This window comes from Stegostoma tigrinum, chromosome 7 (assembly GCF_030684315.1).
Source record: "Stegostoma tigrinum isolate sSteTig4 chromosome 7, sSteTig4.hap1, whole genome shotgun sequence".
Classification (NCBI taxonomy): domain Eukaryota; kingdom Metazoa; phylum Chordata; class Chondrichthyes; order Orectolobiformes; family Stegostomatidae; genus Stegostoma; species Stegostoma tigrinum.
Genome location: NC_081360.1, coordinates 27,106,243 through 27,123,802, shown reverse-complemented (window position 1 = coordinate 27,123,802; position 17,560 = coordinate 27,106,243). Strand labels below are relative to the sequence as shown.

The window sequence follows — 17,560 nt, the reverse complement described above, 5'->3', positions numbered from 1 at the left end:
GAGTTACGAATTCAACAAACTAAAATTCATGTTCAATATCTGTTTGTTTATTTTGTTCTATTTTCATCGGTTTACATTCCTTCTCTCCTGTAATAAGGCAACTTGACTTGTTATACCTTTGTTACAGATATTCTATTAAACCTGGTTTGAAATATTATTACATACCTGTGCAGCAGGTGGGACTTCAACTCAAGCCTCATGGCTCAGAGGTAGGGACACATCTTCATTATATTCTGTGCAAAAGCATATTTTCGTACTCTCCTTATCATGTGACTTTAATGAATTACTTTCTACTCTGTCCAAATCAGCATTAAGCCAAAGCAAAGAAAGTAATTCTTCTTTCCTGATACACAAATCATATTTTTATTAGATCACAATGTTACAGAATTTCTATGCAACAAATCTACATTGTTGATTTAAATTAAACTTTTAAAATTAATTTACAGAATGTGGACATCACTGGCCAGGCAGCATTTATTGCCCATCCCAGAGGGCACTTAAGTGGCAACCATATTACTGCGGGTCTGGGCTCACAAGTGGCTCAGAATGGCAGTTTCCATCCCTAAAATACACCAGTGAATCAGATGATTTTTCCTGACAATCAACAATGCTTTCATGGCTATCAATAGACGCCAAGTTCCAGATATTTATTGCCATGGCAAGGTACGAACCTGGGTTCCCAGAATATTACCCGGATTAATACTTTGGGATAATATCACTGAGCCATCACTTCCCCTTAGATTCCTCTGATCTGTCAAACCTGTGATAGAAAAAGATTAAAGTGAACACTTACCACAATAGCTATTAAAATTGGTGTTTGATAAATCCAGTTGAAGTTGCCCACGTTTAGATCCCAGCAGCTTTGTCACAGAAAGAAAGAAAAACAATTTTAGTACAAGCAAAGTTTTAATTCTTTGTGTCTGATAGTGCCTGAATTTCTTCACGATGCAGCATCTTTTTGCTGTAGTCACTTAGTTACCCAGCTTTACATGTAGTTGAACTAGAGATAATAACAAATATTGAACTGATACATCAGAGCAAAAGAGAATAAACAATAACTAAGGAAAAATAGAGGTGCTCACTTGGTGCATGTCTAGCCACATAACCATCAGTCATCTCCTTTCATTCTAACCTATTTCTACAAATAAGCTGTCACACGACCTCCTTGTTTTCGCCATTCCCCGTAGCTAATTTACTTGCCCATCCAGTGGGTAACTGTCTGCACTTAAACAAGTTCTTCTCTTCCTGCAATGCAGATGACACTTAATAGGGTTCAATTTCATGATGTCCCTGATCGCCAGCCAGGGTTATGAATACTGGTTGACTGGATTTTGTTCCAGTTGCCTGCCAGCTTACAGTTGATTGTAGCAATTGCTAACAAGACACAATGTGACAGACTTTGCAGTGCTTAGAATATTGCTAAAAGTATTATGGCAATACTAAGCCTATCTAATGAAGAGCATCAGTTACATGAGGGGCAGTTCATACTGCGCATTCATCCCCTTACAAAGTATAATCTTGAAATAACGTGGTTCAACGTTTACTGTTCGGTAACTTTTCAAGCAGAGCATAAAAATGATCCTTGTGCATTTACCACATAAACATATTGCCACTTTTATTCAAAACCTCAGTTTAAATCTACAAAGCAAAGAGTTAATGAAAAACATAATTTTCTAATGGCTACAGCAGCAAGCTATTTTGAAGCCTGCTAAGTTATACTCTAGAGGATAGTTGCTTTATTAGAAGAAATTAATATGCTGCATGACATCAATTATTAATTGAATTGATCTTCATCTTACCAGCAAGATTGCCAACATTCTGAAATTTACAAGCTCATTGTTATAAGAATTGGGGGGGGGAGCAGAATCTGATAGAAATCTACAAAATTCTAACAGGGCTGAATACAGGGTTTTGGTTTGGTTTTTACAGGGTGAATACAGGAAGGATGTTCCTGATGGTTGTGGAATCCAGAACCAGGGGTCATTGTTTAAAGTTAAGGGATAAACCTTTTAGGACTGAAATGAGCAAAAAGTTCTTCACCCAGACAGTGGTGAGTGTGTGGAATTCACTGCCACAGAAAGCAGTTGAGGGAAAAAGTTCATATATTTTCAAAAAGAAGGCAGATATTGCTCTTGCAGCTAAAGGAATCATAGATATGGAGGTGTGGTAGCAGGTAGATATTGAGCTTGATGATCAGCCATGATCATACTAAAAGATGGAGCAAACTGAAGGGGCCGAATGGCCTATTACTGTTCCTAGTTTCTATTTTCTATAATTGGTGAATTAATAACTTTTAAATATATCTTAAAACACAACTGGGCAGCAACCCTACTCAAAAACCTTCTCATATGAATGAGGACTTGATCTAAAACATGGCACATTATTTTGAAGCCCATGTTAAATATGGTGGGTTTTTTTTGCCAATATTGAGGTTCATAAATCGAAAGGATAGCGAACGGTAACATCATTCTTTGTGGTGAAAGGCAGTAATGTTGCCTGATATCACATTTTCTCCATGTATTGGCAACTGAGAGAAGAAAATCAAACTATTACTGAAATGCATTACTTTACCAAATACATTTTTAAGAAAAAGCCATTAAAAATAAAAAAAAGTGATTTTTTTTCACCTTTCATCAGCCAATACTGCTCTCACAATGGCCCAAGCTGCAACAAAGACTGCTGGAACTCCTGGAATGGAAACAGAACTCATCATTTCTGTTGGAGTGAGATTGATTCATTCCTCATCATTTCTCAAGGCATATTGTATGTCATTCAGTCAGGAGCCTTTAAACCAATGCCTTTTTATTATTTACTTTATATATTATTGAATATAAATGGAATGTACTTTGAGAAATTTGATGAAAAGTTGCTCATTTTACAGAACATAGACGCCACAAATCCAATTGAAGTTGCCCACATTTAGGTCCCAGCAGCTTAGAAAGAAAGAAAAAATGTATTTTAATACAATTCTTGGTTTCTGATAGTGCCTGAATTTCTTCACGATATAGTAAAAGACTCTAATAGTCATTTGGTTACCCAGCTTTACTTGTAGTTTAACTACAGATAATAAGTATTGAACTGATACATCAGAACAAAAAAAGAATAAATAATGGCTAAGGAAGATAAGGGTACCCACTTGGCCACATGTCTAATCACATAATCCTCAGCTACCTCCTTCCTCCTTCCGTTCTAACTTATTTCTACAAACAAGCTCTCACATGATTTCAGAGATATTAGGAACTGCCGATGCTGGAGTCTGAGATAACAAGGTGTAGAGCTGGACGAACACAGCAGGCCAGGCAGCATCCTCAGAAAAGGGTTCTGACACGAAACACCAGCCTTCCCGCTCCTCTAGTGCTGCCTGGCCTGCCGTGTGCATCCAGCTGTTTGTTATTGCACATGACCTCCTCGTTTTTTCCATTCCCCATGGGTAACACACCTGCTCATGCCCTGGGCGAATGAGTGTCTGCACTTGCACAAGTTCTTCTCTTCCTGCAATGCAGATGACATTTGACAGAGCACAACTGTGTTTTCATTATGTTCTGTTTTTCTATCAAAATCATCAGAATTTTATGGACACTTCCATTTAGAGTTTTATAGTGCTGAAAATGGGCCTGGGAATCCGTATCCGGAAACAGATCCTATTTTTGGTGGTAACAGTCAAGATGTGACTCACATGGAGGAAATTCAAACTCAGCAGTGTCACTCAGGCTCATTTGTGTGTTTAAAGGGGCCCCATTTTCACTGGAGCAGGAGCTTGAACCTAAAGTGTGAGGGTTACTTTTGGAGTCAATGTAAATGCTTGTAAAAGAAGCATAAAGTACTGTGGGACTGCCAACTTATTAAAACTCAACACCTTCAAATTTTGAAGTGAAACTGGCGAGCTGTGTCTGAGAGTTGAGAAAAATCTGTGCTTCCTGTTTTAGCAGATGTTTGTTGACCCTAAGTGCTGAAGTGCTTCTTTTAAAGTGCTATTATTGCTTGACTGCATCCATAATTTCACATGTGCATAATCGCGGGGTGTGAGTTAGAGGGAGATGTGGTTGGTTGTCTGAAATTTTACAAGTTGATTGACACCTTCGATTGATTATTAAAGGGCTGGAATTTTTGATGTGTAGTAATGAATACATGATTGTTTTAATACTTTAAGGGCTTAAGAAATTGTAATGCATTGTGTGGGCTTTGACGCATGTATGTTCTTTTTAATATAGTGAAGTCTGTAACCGATACACAGAATGTTATTATAATCTCAGTATGGGATCTGAGGTGACTTGGGACAGAAAATAGAAGAGCAAACGATGGAGGGTGGTAAGTTAGCATCAAGTCTGCTAAGGGCAATAAGGCTATGCCACCTCCGATCCACATCTGGGGGTGAGGAGGATGACTCTAGCACAAATCCATCCCACTGAGGCATGCTGACCCTCAGATTAAACTCGCTGTCAGTCATCTGCCTCTACTGAGAGATCAGCCTATTACCCTCTGGGACTATGGCAACTTTCACCTTCCACATGGCTGAATATTCTGCAAACAACATCTTGGGCATTACCACAAACAAGAAAACTCCTGCCATATAAATCCTGTGACCACGAGAGCAGGTTTGACATTGAGAATTATGCTGTCACAATCTCACCTCCTGACTCTGTAGAGCTTCTCCACTATTTATAAGGCACAAGTCAGAACCATCATGAAATACTCCCCATTTTCCTCAATGAATGCAATTCCAACAATACTTAAAACGCTTGGCAATATCCTGGACTAAGTAACATGCTTGATCAGCACTCAGGCACGAGTCCATTCACACTCTCTACCATAGACCCATTGGGTCTACAGTGTAAATTATATAAAAGGTACACTACAGCAGCTTGGCAATGCACCTTCAACTGTGCATTCCAAATGTATGTTGTGTACAATCCAAAAGTACAGGATAACAGGAAAACTATGTGAAAGTTCCTATCCTAGCCACCATAATTCTGACTTGTAACTATGTCAACACTCCTTTACTGTCACTGGGTCAAATACTGAATTTCCTTTCTTACAACATTTTGGGTGAACCAAAACAGCATGGGTTGCCCGCACCTTCTCAAGGGCAGTTAGGGACGTGAAATGAATATTGGTCTTGATGTCCAAGGTCCATGCTTGATTAAAGAAAATTGAACATGCTACATCAGGTTGTGTATTGAAACTCTACAACACGACCAGATATCCCTTCCTGTTATGTAAGTGAAAACCAGTTGCTTCCCAAAAGAGAAAGATCAAAATACCAAGTGATAATAATAGCTTCAGCAGTGCAACCTCTTTCCTTCTTTTTATATTTTTGTTTAAACAGAAGATTTTAGTGCCTTACCCCATCCGATGAAGGTAAAAGTCCATAGATATTTTCTGTCAGACAGGAAGGCCAGCAGTATGAGACAGTGTAAATAAAGGCCTTCCACTAGAATCCAGTAGTAGTTTGTAGCCAAGAAATACAGAAACACTATGACAGAAATCTTGCATCCCACCTGTTATATATGAATATATTAACATTAGAAATTACATTTACTTCAAAGAATTCACATTAACTTTACAGGCTATGCACCTTGTTTTAAATCTCCATGCAACCTGATAAACCAGAATGTGGACAGAGTTTAGTAAGATTTCAGCCACACTTGGTGAATTGATTTGGGGATTGACTCTAAGGAATTCCAGTCCATAGTCAATTTTATAAAGCTTTATTGTTGGAATGTGGTTGTTGATATCATTTCCCATTTCCTGTTACTCCCTCATGAAATGATCCTTTGCAGCCTGCATGGTATCATTTATAATGAAAATGTCACAATTAGGTAACTTGCTAGTCTATTTCAGAGAGCCTTTTAGGGTCAACCATATTGATGTAGGATCCACGTCATATTTAAGGCAGTCTACATAAGGATTACTTCCTTCAGGAATATTAATGGCCCAAACCCATTCCTCCATGATCACTTTAATTGATCCAGCTTTTAGTTGCCTAATACTATTTGAATCAGCATTTTTCTAAAGGCTACGATTGTATCTTCATGAAAACTTTAACAAGTTCTAAACTATGGCTAACTCAGCAAGGTTTTCTTAGTTCAATTTGATTGACAGTTCAAAAAGACTGTTAAAGGATCAGAGGGCATGAATAGAGATAGTTTGTTTTTAAAATAGATTAACTACTCTTGATTGAAAAGGTTTAAATGGGTTTTCACGAATAAGAGATTGTTTTCATATAGTGAATGTTGCGTTACATATACAGATCTTTAATTTATTTTGTCTGATGATGGCTTCTGAGGTCTGCCCACAGTGGATTCTGCAGTGAGTTGCGATGGAAGATATAAGAGCCAAGGGAGGTGTTATGATCCCACTTGATGTTATACTGGGCGAGTCAGATACAAGACTGAAACTTTGCTTGATGTAAAATACTTTGATTTTTGTTTGGTTTTCACAAAGTGGTCTCGCTGAAGCATAAGCATGCAGTGCTGCGGATTTTGCCTCAGACAAAAGAAATCAAATTTATAGGATAATCCAAACTATCTACTTATGATACAAATTCAAGGACTCTTTAACACACAGTAAAAGCATAATCCAATTAATTCCAAAACATTCCTTTATAAACTGAAAAGAAAGAAAACAGTATTTGTATAGTACCCAAAACACACCCCTGATGCAATTCTCAAAATACCACTTCAACACACCACTCACACCAGCGTCACTGTACCCAATGTCTCAGCAGTTTTAGTCACTTGATTTCAACTCTTAGACTAGATAGCTGCTAACTGGAGCTGCCATATACACCCCCCAGCTTCAACATACACAGCTTTAAGTTACCTCTTCAGGGTTTCATCTTAACACTTACGATTTGGGAGCAACACAATGACTCCTTACTCTAAGATATTCTCATTCACAAATATCCTTCCCATCTCAGGAGCATCAGTCTACACCTCCATTCTATTCCGAAGCCAGAAGTGAAACTAAAAATCTCCTTCGATAAGCAATAGATATTTCCCTTAACTTAAAAAAAAGCCTAAGAATTCTCTAAGAAACCTTGAGGTCCCATTACTTAACTTGCTGAGTTGCAAAGCAATCAAAATTAAACCAAATTTCATTAATAACACACCAGACTTATATACTCTGAAACTGCGCCTCAAAAAAGTTTTAGATCAGCATTGTTGCAGAAATTCAAGTTAATTATTACCTTCAGATGCACATTAAAAAAGCCAGTTATGAACTTAAAGCCCCGAAAGCCAACTCAACACCAAACACAATACAGTCTTACATGTAAACCCCACAGTTTACATCACACTGCAAAGCCCATCTCATGGCCATATATTACCTCAAATGTCTCACATAGACTCCATTGGAAACAGCACACGTGTGTTTTTAGATTCGTCTAAGATATAATGGATCTTCGAAGAGGATGCTGCTGGTGTGATGGAACTATGCATTGAACCAAAAACGTGGTTTTTCGCTGTAGCACAATGAGAAGGTTTTTCTATCAAATCCAAGTACACACGATCTATTCTGCCACACTTGCCCCCACACCTCCTCCCTCACCCCTATCCCAGGCCCCAAAATGACATTCCACATTAAGCAGAGGTTCACCTGCACATCTGCCAATGTGGTATACTGCATCCACTGTACCCGGTGCGGCTACCTCTACATTGGGGAAACCAAGCGGAGGCTTGGGGACCGCTTTGCAGAACATCTCCGCTCAGTTCGCAACAAACAACTGCACCTCCCAGTCGCAAACCATTTCCACTCCCCCTCCCATTCTCTAGATGACATGTCCATCATGGGCCTCCTGCACTGCCACAATGATGCCACCCGAAGGTTGCAGGAACAGCAACTCATATTCCTCCTGGGAACCCTGCAGCCATATGGTATCAATGTGGACTTCACCAGTTTCAAAATCTCCCCTTCCCCTACTGCATCCCTAAACCAGCCCAGTTCGTCCCCTGCCCCCACTGCACCACACAACCAGCCCAGCTCTTCCCCCCCACCCACTGCATCCCAAAACCAGTCCAACCTGTCTCTGCCTCCCTAACCGGTTCTTCCTCTCACCCATCCCTTCCTCCCACCCCAAGCCGCACCCCCATCTACCTACTAACCTCATCCCACCTCCTTGACCTGTCCGTCTTCCCTGGACTGACCTATCCCCTCCCTACCTCCCCACCTATACTCTCTCCACCTATCTTCTTTACTCTCCATCTTCGGTCCGCCTCCCCCTCTCTCCCTATTTATTCCAGTTCCCTCTCCCCATCCCCCTCTCTGATGAAGGGTCTAGGCCCGAAACGTCAGCTTTTGTGCTCCTGAGTTGCTGCTTGGCCTGCTGTGTTCATCCAGCCTCACATTTTATTATCTTGGAATTCTCCAGCATCTGCAGTTCCCATTATCTCTCACACACTATCTATTGCTTTCACTGGAGAACTTTGGGATTTACAGAACAATTTTAACACTAATGTCATGTTTTGTATGAAGGACAGCTTCACCAGTTTATTATCCTGCACAAACAAGAAATTGATTGCAATTGTGACAGATACCTATGTTTAAAATATAAAATGATGGTGTTTATATTGAACAAAGAATATTTTCCCAGACATTTTTTGACTCTGATTGAAGGGATTTTCATAGATGCCAAGAATCTCTGCTTACAGTCTACAGTAATGCACAGGTGTTAATTTTCCATAGCAAGATCTCAGTAATCTCATCTGCCTTTATTTGTATTAGATGATTAAGACAATACCAAGTAAAAAATTAGCAACAATAATGTGTATTTATCTAGTGCCTTAAAGTATTCAAGGTATTTTACAGGCACATTAAAAAATGAAATATGACACCAAATCCCATAAAAAGATATGAGATCAGATAACCAAAAACATGATCAGAGGTGAGTTTCAAATCGCATTCTAAAGGAAAAAAGCAGAGGCAGAGAGGTGTATAAGGAGGATATTCCACAGCTCTGGGCCAAAGCCACCAAAGTGGTAGCTGTTACGTTTACATTTGTTTGCTATATATCTTACTTATCTCACAGAAATGCAGAAATGATTCTAATTCTAAACACTTTATTTACAGAACTTTAAACTATCTTAGAATTTAGAAGAGCCTAAACACACAAACTGTCACAATTCAAAGCCCAAATCATTCTTGGAACTCCGTCAGTCTGATGTCAGTACTCAATCCTTTAGCTCCACCCATAGGCTTAAACAATCAAGTACAATTAACACAGATCAGTGAATATGCTAACATAATCGAATGTAGAACAAGTGAACCTTTGAATACTACTGCGGCCACCAGAGGAGGGGTGATTAGGGTTGAAGTGCTCAGGGAGACAGGATTAGACGAGTGAAGATAATTTGCAGAGTTACAGAATAGAAGGACATTACAGAGGTGGGAGAGTTGACACCTCAGAGGGAGCTGAAAGCGAGAATGAGGATTTTAAAGTCAAGAAGTTGCTGGCTCAAGACCAATAAGTCAAGGAGCCAGTTTAGATCATAAGATGTAGAAGTAGAATTGTAGAAGACCAGGTTGGAGTGCGATTGAATAGTTAAGTCTAGAAATAATAAAGTCAGGAAGGAGGGTTCCAACAGCTGATGAGCTGAGGGTGGGCTGTCAGGTGATGTTACTGAGGGGGAAATATTTGTTTTTCATGATAGCGTAAGAAAGGATCTTTCTTTTTTTTCTTCACTCTTTCATGGCAGGGGACACTGTTGTCAAGGCCAGCGTTTGTTGCTAATTGTTGATTGTCCTTGAAATGAGGGCTGTTAATAATCAACTATATTCCAGTGGGTCAGGAGCCACATGTAGGCCAGACCACAAAAAGACAGGAGAATTCCTACCCCAAACAGCAATGGTGAACCAGAAGAAGTATAAAACCAAGGTTAGAGACAGACGTGGCGCAGTGGTAGTATGACGCACTGACCTCTACATCGCCGAGGCCAGACACCAACTCTCCGACACCACCTCCTACCGCCCCCTCGATCATGACCCCACACCCGAGCACCAAACCATCATCTCCAACACCATTCATGACCTCATCACCTCAGGGGACCTCCCACCCACAGCCTCCAACCTCATTGTTGCCCAACCCCGCACGGCCCGTTTCTATCTCCTTCCCAAAATCCACAAACCTGCCTGCCCTGGTCGACCCATCGTCTCAGCCTGCTCCTGCCCCACCGAACTCATCTCCACTTATCTGGACTCCATTTTCTCCCCTTTGGTCCAGGAACTCCCCATATACGTCCGTGACACCACCCACGCCCTCCACCTCCTCCAGGACTTCCAATTCCCTGGCCCCCAACACCTCATATTCACCATGGACGTCCAGTCCCTGTACACCTGCATTCCGCATGGAGATGGCCTCAAGGCCCTCCGCTTCTTCCTGTCCCGCAGGCCCGACCAGTCCCCCTCCACCGACACTCGCATCCGCCTAGCTGAACTCATCCTCACACTCAACAACTTCTCTTTGGACTCCTCCCACTTCCTACAGACTAAGGGGGTGGCCATGGGCACCCGCATGGGCCCCAGCTATGCCTGCCTCTTTGTAGGTTACGTGGAACAGTCCCTCTTCCACACCTACACAGGCCCCAAACCCCACCTCTTCCTCCAGTACATTGATGACTGTATCGGCGCCGCCTCTTGCTCCCCAGAGGAGCTCGAACAGTTCATCCACTTCACCAACACCTTCCACCCCAACCGTCTGTTCACCTGGGCCATCTCCAGCACATCCCTCACCTTCCTGGACCTCTCAGTCTCCATCTCAGGCAACCAGCTTGTAACTGATGTCCATTTCAAGCCCACCGACTCCCACAGCTACCTAGAATACACCTCCTCCCACCCACCCTCCTGCAAAAATTCCATCCCCTATTCCCAATTCCTCCGCCTCCGCCGCATCTGCTCCCACGATAAGACATTCCACTCCCGCACATCCCAGATGTCCAAGTTCTTCAAGGACCGCAACTTTCCCCTCACAGTGATCGAGAACACCCTTGACCGCGTCTCCCATATTTCCCGCAACACATCCCTCACACCCCGCCCCCGCCACAACCGCCCTAAGAGGATCCCCCTCGTTCTCACACACCACCCTACCAACCTCCGGGTACAACGCATCATCCTCCGACACTTCCGCCATTTACAATCCGACCCCACCACCCAAAACATTTTTCCATCCCCACCCCTGTTTGCTTTCCGGAGAGACCACTCTCTCCGTGACTCCCTTGTTCGCTCCACACTGCCCTCCAACCCCACCACACCCGGCACCTTCCCCTGCAACCGCAGGAAATGCTACACTTGCCCCCACACCTCCTCCCTCACCCCTATCCCAGGCCCCAAGATGACTTTCCACATTAAGCAGAGGTTCAGCTGCACATCTGCCAATGTGGTATACTGCATCCACTGTACCCGGTGCGGCTTCCTCTACATTGGGGAAACCAAGCGGAGGCTTGGGGACCGCTTTGCAGAACACCTCCGCTCAGTTCGCAACAAACAACTGCACCTCCCAGTCGCAAACCATTTCCACTCCCCCTCCCATTCTCTAGATGACATGTCCATCATGGGCCTCCTGCACTGCCACAATGATGCCACCCGAAGGTTGCAGGAGCAGCAACTCATATTCCGCCTGGGAACCCTGCAGCCATATGGTATCAATGTGGACTTCACCAGTTTCAAAATCTCCCCTTCCCCTACTGCATCCCTAAACCAGCCCAGTTCGTCCCCTGCCCCCACTGCACCACACAACCAGCCCAGCTCTTCCCCCCCACCCACTGCATCCCAAAACCAGTCCAACCTGTCTCTGCCTCCCTAACCGGTTCTTCCTCTCACCCATCCCTTCCTCCCACCCCAAGCCGCACCCCCATCTACCTACTAACCTCATCCCACCTCCTTGCCCTGTCCATCTTCCCTGGACTGACCTAACCCCTCCCTACCTCCCCACCTGTACTCTCTCCACCTATCTTCTTTTCTCTCCATCTTTGGTCCGCCTCCCCCTCTCCCTATTTATTCCAGTTCCCTCTCCCCATCCCCCTCTCTGATGAAGGGTCTAGGTCCGAAACGTCAACTTTTGTGCTCCTGAGATGCTGCTTGGCCTGCTGTGTTCATCCAGCCTCACATTTTATTATCTTGGAATTCTCCAGCATCTGCAGTTCCCATTATCTCTTAGAGACAGACTGGTTTGGTCCTAACAAAAATTAAAATGTTGTAAATGGTGGAAATCTGAAATAAAAATAAAGTACTGGAGAAACTCAACAGTCTGGCAGCAACTGTGAAGATAGAAACAGAGTTAACAATTCAAGTCCAATAATACTAAGTTCTGAAGAAGAGTAATGTCTGCGTCCCTTCTGTTTTCACTTCTGATTTAGCGAGAGATTCGTTTCAGGAAAAAGGATTGAGTCTGTATTTAGGGAATAAAATTTGCAGCAGGGGCCAAAAGCAATTGTCCCATTTTTGGAATGTTTCATTGGAAGAAATTTCTGTTCATCCACTATTGGAATTTGGAATTTCTTCTTCTGTGATCTTAAAACACAAACTCCTTTTCTGAAGAGTCAAATTTTATTTCTTACTGAAACAGTTTAATTGCCTAGATAATGGATTGAATACAAGCTCAGTACTGTCGTAGTTCTGTTGATGAGCAGCTAAAATAACAGAACAATAGCACTTCAATAGGTTGATCTACCCACTGCTAAACCAAGAAGCAAATAGATCCAAATCGATATTATTTACCAGTTGTCTTTGACACACAGAGCCATACAGCACAGAAACATACACTTCGATCCACTTAGTCCAAGCTGAACATAATCCCAAACTAAACTAAACTAGCCTGCTCCTGGTCCATTTCCCTCCAAACCTTTCCTATTCATGTACTATTTCAAGTGTATTTTAAATGTTGTACTTGTACCCACATCTGCCACTTCCTCAGGATGTTTATTCCACATACAAACCACCCTTTATGTAAAAAAGCTGCCCCCAAGTCTTTTTTAAATCTCTGTCATTTCACCTTAAAAATGTGCGCTTCGTCTTGAAATTCCCCATACCAGGGAAAAGACACCTATCATTAACCCTATCCATACCCCTCATGATTTTATAAATATCTATAAGGCCACCTCTCGACCTCCTACACTCCAGTGGAAAAAGTCCCAGCTTTTCCAGCCTTTCTTTATAATTCAAACCTTCCATATCCAGCAAAGTCCTAGTGAGTCTCTTTTGAACCCTCTCAAGATTAATACTATCCTTCCTATAACTGGTTGACCAGAGCTGGACAGTACTCAAGAAGAACATCACCAATGGTCAGTAAACTATACCATCTCCACCAAGCAAACCTGCAGCTATAAATCAGGGCAAGGATGGTGCTGCCAGTAGCTATAAAGCTCACTATGACCTTCAATTTCTAACCTTCCGAGTTCTTCCAGGCTGAAGAGATATTGCCAGCATCTCAGAGATAATAAGAAGTGCCCACGCTGGAGTCAGAGATAACACAGTGTGGAGCTGCAGGGACACAGCAGGCCAGGCAGCATCAGAGGAATGGAAAAGTTGATATTTTGGGTTGGGACCCCTCTTCAGAAAACCTGCTAATCCCGAGCCGAAACGTCAACTTTCCTGCTCCTCTGATGCCGTTGCCAGCATCTGTGTCTGTTATGCGATCACATCTCTAAGCAGCTAGAAGCAGAAAGTAACTTTAGCACAGTGACGAGTTACCCAATGGTGCACATGCCATAGACAGAAAATTGATGGAATATTTTCCATGTGCCACTTCTCAACAGGGAGATGTGTCAGAACGACAAGAGACTCCAGTTGTTGAACACACGCTTGAAAAGATGCCCTCTATCTTGGCAACAGATACATGCTTTTATTCTGTCTAGCTATGTGTATGCACTGCCTTGAATCCATCCCTTTGAACCAGGCGGTGGTTGCTACAATATGGAAGAGGTCACACTGTAGCACAGTTCATCTGTAGCCTTGAGTCGGGCCTCACTCGTGGGAACATTCCAGTGCAGATTTATGGAGTTGGTGCTATGGAGAAGCATAGATTATGGTCATCTTTCCAACCATTTCCTTCAGCAATTTTGTCGCCAAAGACAACAGATTTCCTTCAATTGTTCGCTCCCCAATATATTTTCTTCGTTTTCAGAACTGGTTCTCATCCACTGTGTATTTGTCCAAATTAGCATACATTTCATGATCAAACAGTTAAAGTGAATGGCACAGGAAATTTGAGAGCTAAGGCTCCTTAACATTCCATCAGGATTAGTAGCAGTTCCTAACCGTGTAGAACTGATGTCTTCCAATAGATGAAAGTCAGGCTCTTGTATTTTAAAGCCTATTAAAAAGTAAAGAGACTGACATTTCAGGTCAAATCATTCATCAAAACTGATAGAAATGTACTTACGTTACGGAACTTCTCTATTATAGGGGCACCGGTGATTGTTGTCAGATCATCCACTGAAAGTGAGTCATATTCCTGCATTTTGAAATCAGAATGCACAACATTGTCTTTGATGAAAATACTGAGTGCCCTCAGTATGAAGGAGACAAACAAGTGCATGTGGATATAATTCCGAGTGCAATGGAGTCTTCTGTTAGGGAAAGAAAAAATTGAATGTGAGGCATATTACAATCAGCATCCTTCAATCACTTCACTATTCTGTAATAAACAAACTGTATCAATTGTGAATTCACATAAATACTTTGCAATCTTTTTTAAGAAAGCTCCAGCTATTGATTCATTTGCCTTTTTGGGGCATAAGTTATTAGATTTCTACAGAAAGCCATGGCTTATTTCAGAAATGTCTATATATGGACACTTAGTCCATAATGTATTGGAGTGGAGGTAGAAGCCAGTGTTTTGAACATATGTAAATGTCGGCTTGTTTGTGGTACCAAATTCTAGTATTTGCAGTTTTTTTCACTTCTGGTTTTTGTTGTCTTTCAATGAATATGAAATAGCTTTTAAAACTTTCACTTTAAAAGAAGTTGCAATATTAGAGAATATACCGCCTCAAAGCACTGGTTTGATTCCAGTCTTGGGTGACTGTCTGTGTGAAGTTTGCACTTTCTCCCCGTAACTTTGTGGGTTCCATCTGGTGTTCTAGCTTCCTCCCACAGTTCAAAGACATGCAGGTTAGGTAGATTGACCATGCTACACAGCCCCATAGTGTCCAGGGTTGTGGAGGCAAGGTGGATTAACCGCTGTAAATGCAGGGTTAGGGGATTGGGTCTGGGTCGGATGCTGTTCAGAGGATTGGTGCAGATGTGATGGGCCAAATGGCCTCTATCTGCATTATAGATCCTATACTGTTTTGAATCCTCATCACACAGTTGAAGATGTACATGATTTCAGCAGTATACCTAAATCTCTTGTTGAATATGTTAGAAAGGTACTTTTTATAATGTACTCTCTAGATTTGCAAACATCCAAAATTATATGAGGTATGTCATAATTGTTATCAAGTTCACATCAATGGCCTATATTGACAATCAGTCTGACAATGTCCCATTTTTAAAATATTTGTTCTTGTCTCAAATTATTTTGTTGCCTCACCTCTCTCCTGTTATCTTTGTAACCTCTTGCAGTTCCAGAAAACTCTTAGACTCTGTATCCTCCAATTTTGGTCTCCCATGCATCCTGATTTTAATTGCCATAGCTTGTCCCACCTTCAGCTGATTTGGTTCTAAGGTCTGGAATTTACACTCTAAACATCAGTCCTTCTCTGTTTTCTCATCACTGCTTTCTTCCCTTAAAATGATCTTTATGACCTATCTCTTTGATCAAGTCTCCAACCATTATTTCTTTAAACGGCTCATGTTGAATTGTGTATGAAACATGCCAGTGAAATGCCTTGGGATGCACAACTATGTTAAAAGTGTTATGTACATGTAAGTTGTTTGTTGGCTTTGTTTTAACATCTTTTAATCAAAGAACAAATAATAGCATTGGTGCTATATGAATTGTGTTGGTCATATCTATAAGGAGTAGATTTGAAGAAGTTCATCCAGTTTTTTCACATTGGGTTTCTGGCTATATTATCCATAGTTTTCATTTTTAAAAGTTTTAGCTGACGAAACAGAGAAAGTGGATTAGACTACATATTTCAATTCCTGCATTCCTATTCCAATAATGGAACGAAACGTAAGTTACATTGTAATATCGACTATCTATTTTTATCTAATCATTTATTTTCCTGCTCACTGCATTTTTTCTTCTTGAGTCTTCTGTCCTGTTTGTTTTCTATTTTCTTAATCATCATGAGTGTATGGTTACAATATTATAAATCCGAAAACCGAAACCTGTAAACTCCCTTTCACAATAGATACAAAGGATCTATTAAACATGGCTCCAAAAATCATTTGACTTCTCTGTTGGATATGGTCGCAATTAAAACCACGCTTTACTTATCTCAAGCAGGATGACAAGAGGCATTTGAAATTCAATAATTATTTTCACAGAGGGAAACAGAAACCCTCTGAGAATGTGAATATCCCATTCGAGCCTCAGCAAGAGAGAAAAGGAGCTATCCAAGTTAATAGCCCAGACAATTAAAAAGCTAATTATCTCAGCAAAAAGATAATGCATAGACTATGCTCTAGACCTGGGCTAAGTGGTACCTAATTCTGAGATACACTTGCACAATTTTGGATAGAAGCTATATTTTTAACTATAAAAGCCTGGCTGGAATGATCATTTTGTGCAAGGGTTTCAAATGAATCTGCGGAGGTAGCTCGTGATAGAACTCTCAGCTGAATTAATGTGAACAGTGTGTAAGCATTGGCTTTTGTCTCCGAAGCTGTGATTGATTGGGTGGCACAAAAAAAAATCTGCTTGGCTTTCTTCTTTCCTGTATTTTGTTCATTCGCTCTTTTATTTGTCTGTAATTCTACACTTTCTTAGAGCCTGTTATCTTGTGCTGTCATCAAAATAGTCACTGTACTTCCTGTAGAAATTCTATAGAATTGAACAAATCCCCTCCAATAAACTGTACCACATGCTCACTATCAGCCTTCATCCAGCTCTAACTGTTCTCAGTATGTCTGAAGAATCAACGTTCTAATCCTTCTCTTTGTTTTTAAATGCTTTCTCAGTCCCATCCTACTTGAAAAATCTTCTATTGCAATCTCTGCCAATCTGCATCTTCTGTTGCAATGACTGGAATATGACACAGTTCCCATCTCTGTCACTCTCATTAGGGTGCAATCCCTGATGTTTTTGTCCTTTATTTCAAAACCAGTTTACCTTCCTATCTTGAATTTCTGCCTGCAAAGGTTTCCTGAAATGTTGCCTTCAGCAATGCTTTCCTGTCCTTTATCAAGTGCATAGATGTTTATTTGCCTTCCCATATAGTGTATGTTGGCATTATTTCACCATACAAGCCTTCACTCACCTTATTCCATCTCATAATAACAATATATTATTTCCGTCCTCATCAGCTTGCCTACTTTGGCCTTCAGCCATGGAGTGGTGTATCTATGGAATTCACTGCCACAGAAGGCTGTGGAGGCCAGGTCATTTAAATTTAAGAGTAAATTTAAGACAAACATAGATAGGTCCTTGATTGACCTAGGGGATCAGGGGTTACATGAA

General features: G+C 41.4%; 1 protein-coding gene across 1 annotated transcript in view; it reads right to left on the bottom strand.

The window, feature by feature from the left end:
• Positions 1-17,560, bottom strand: part of LOC125454321 (parathyroid hormone 2 receptor-like) — a 90,930-nt gene that overhangs the window by 24,780 nt on the left and 48,590 nt on the right. Inside the window, exons 6-9 of the mRNA XM_048534944.2 lie at positions 14,372-14,558; positions 5,345-5,498; positions 2,628-2,688; positions 794-860 (exon numbers count right to left, since the gene is read on the bottom strand). Coding sequence (XP_048390901.1) covers positions 794-860; positions 2,628-2,688; positions 5,345-5,498; positions 14,372-14,558 — 469 coding nt within the window. The remainder of the gene's footprint in view (positions 1-793; positions 861-2,627; positions 2,689-5,344; positions 5,499-14,371; positions 14,559-17,560) is intronic.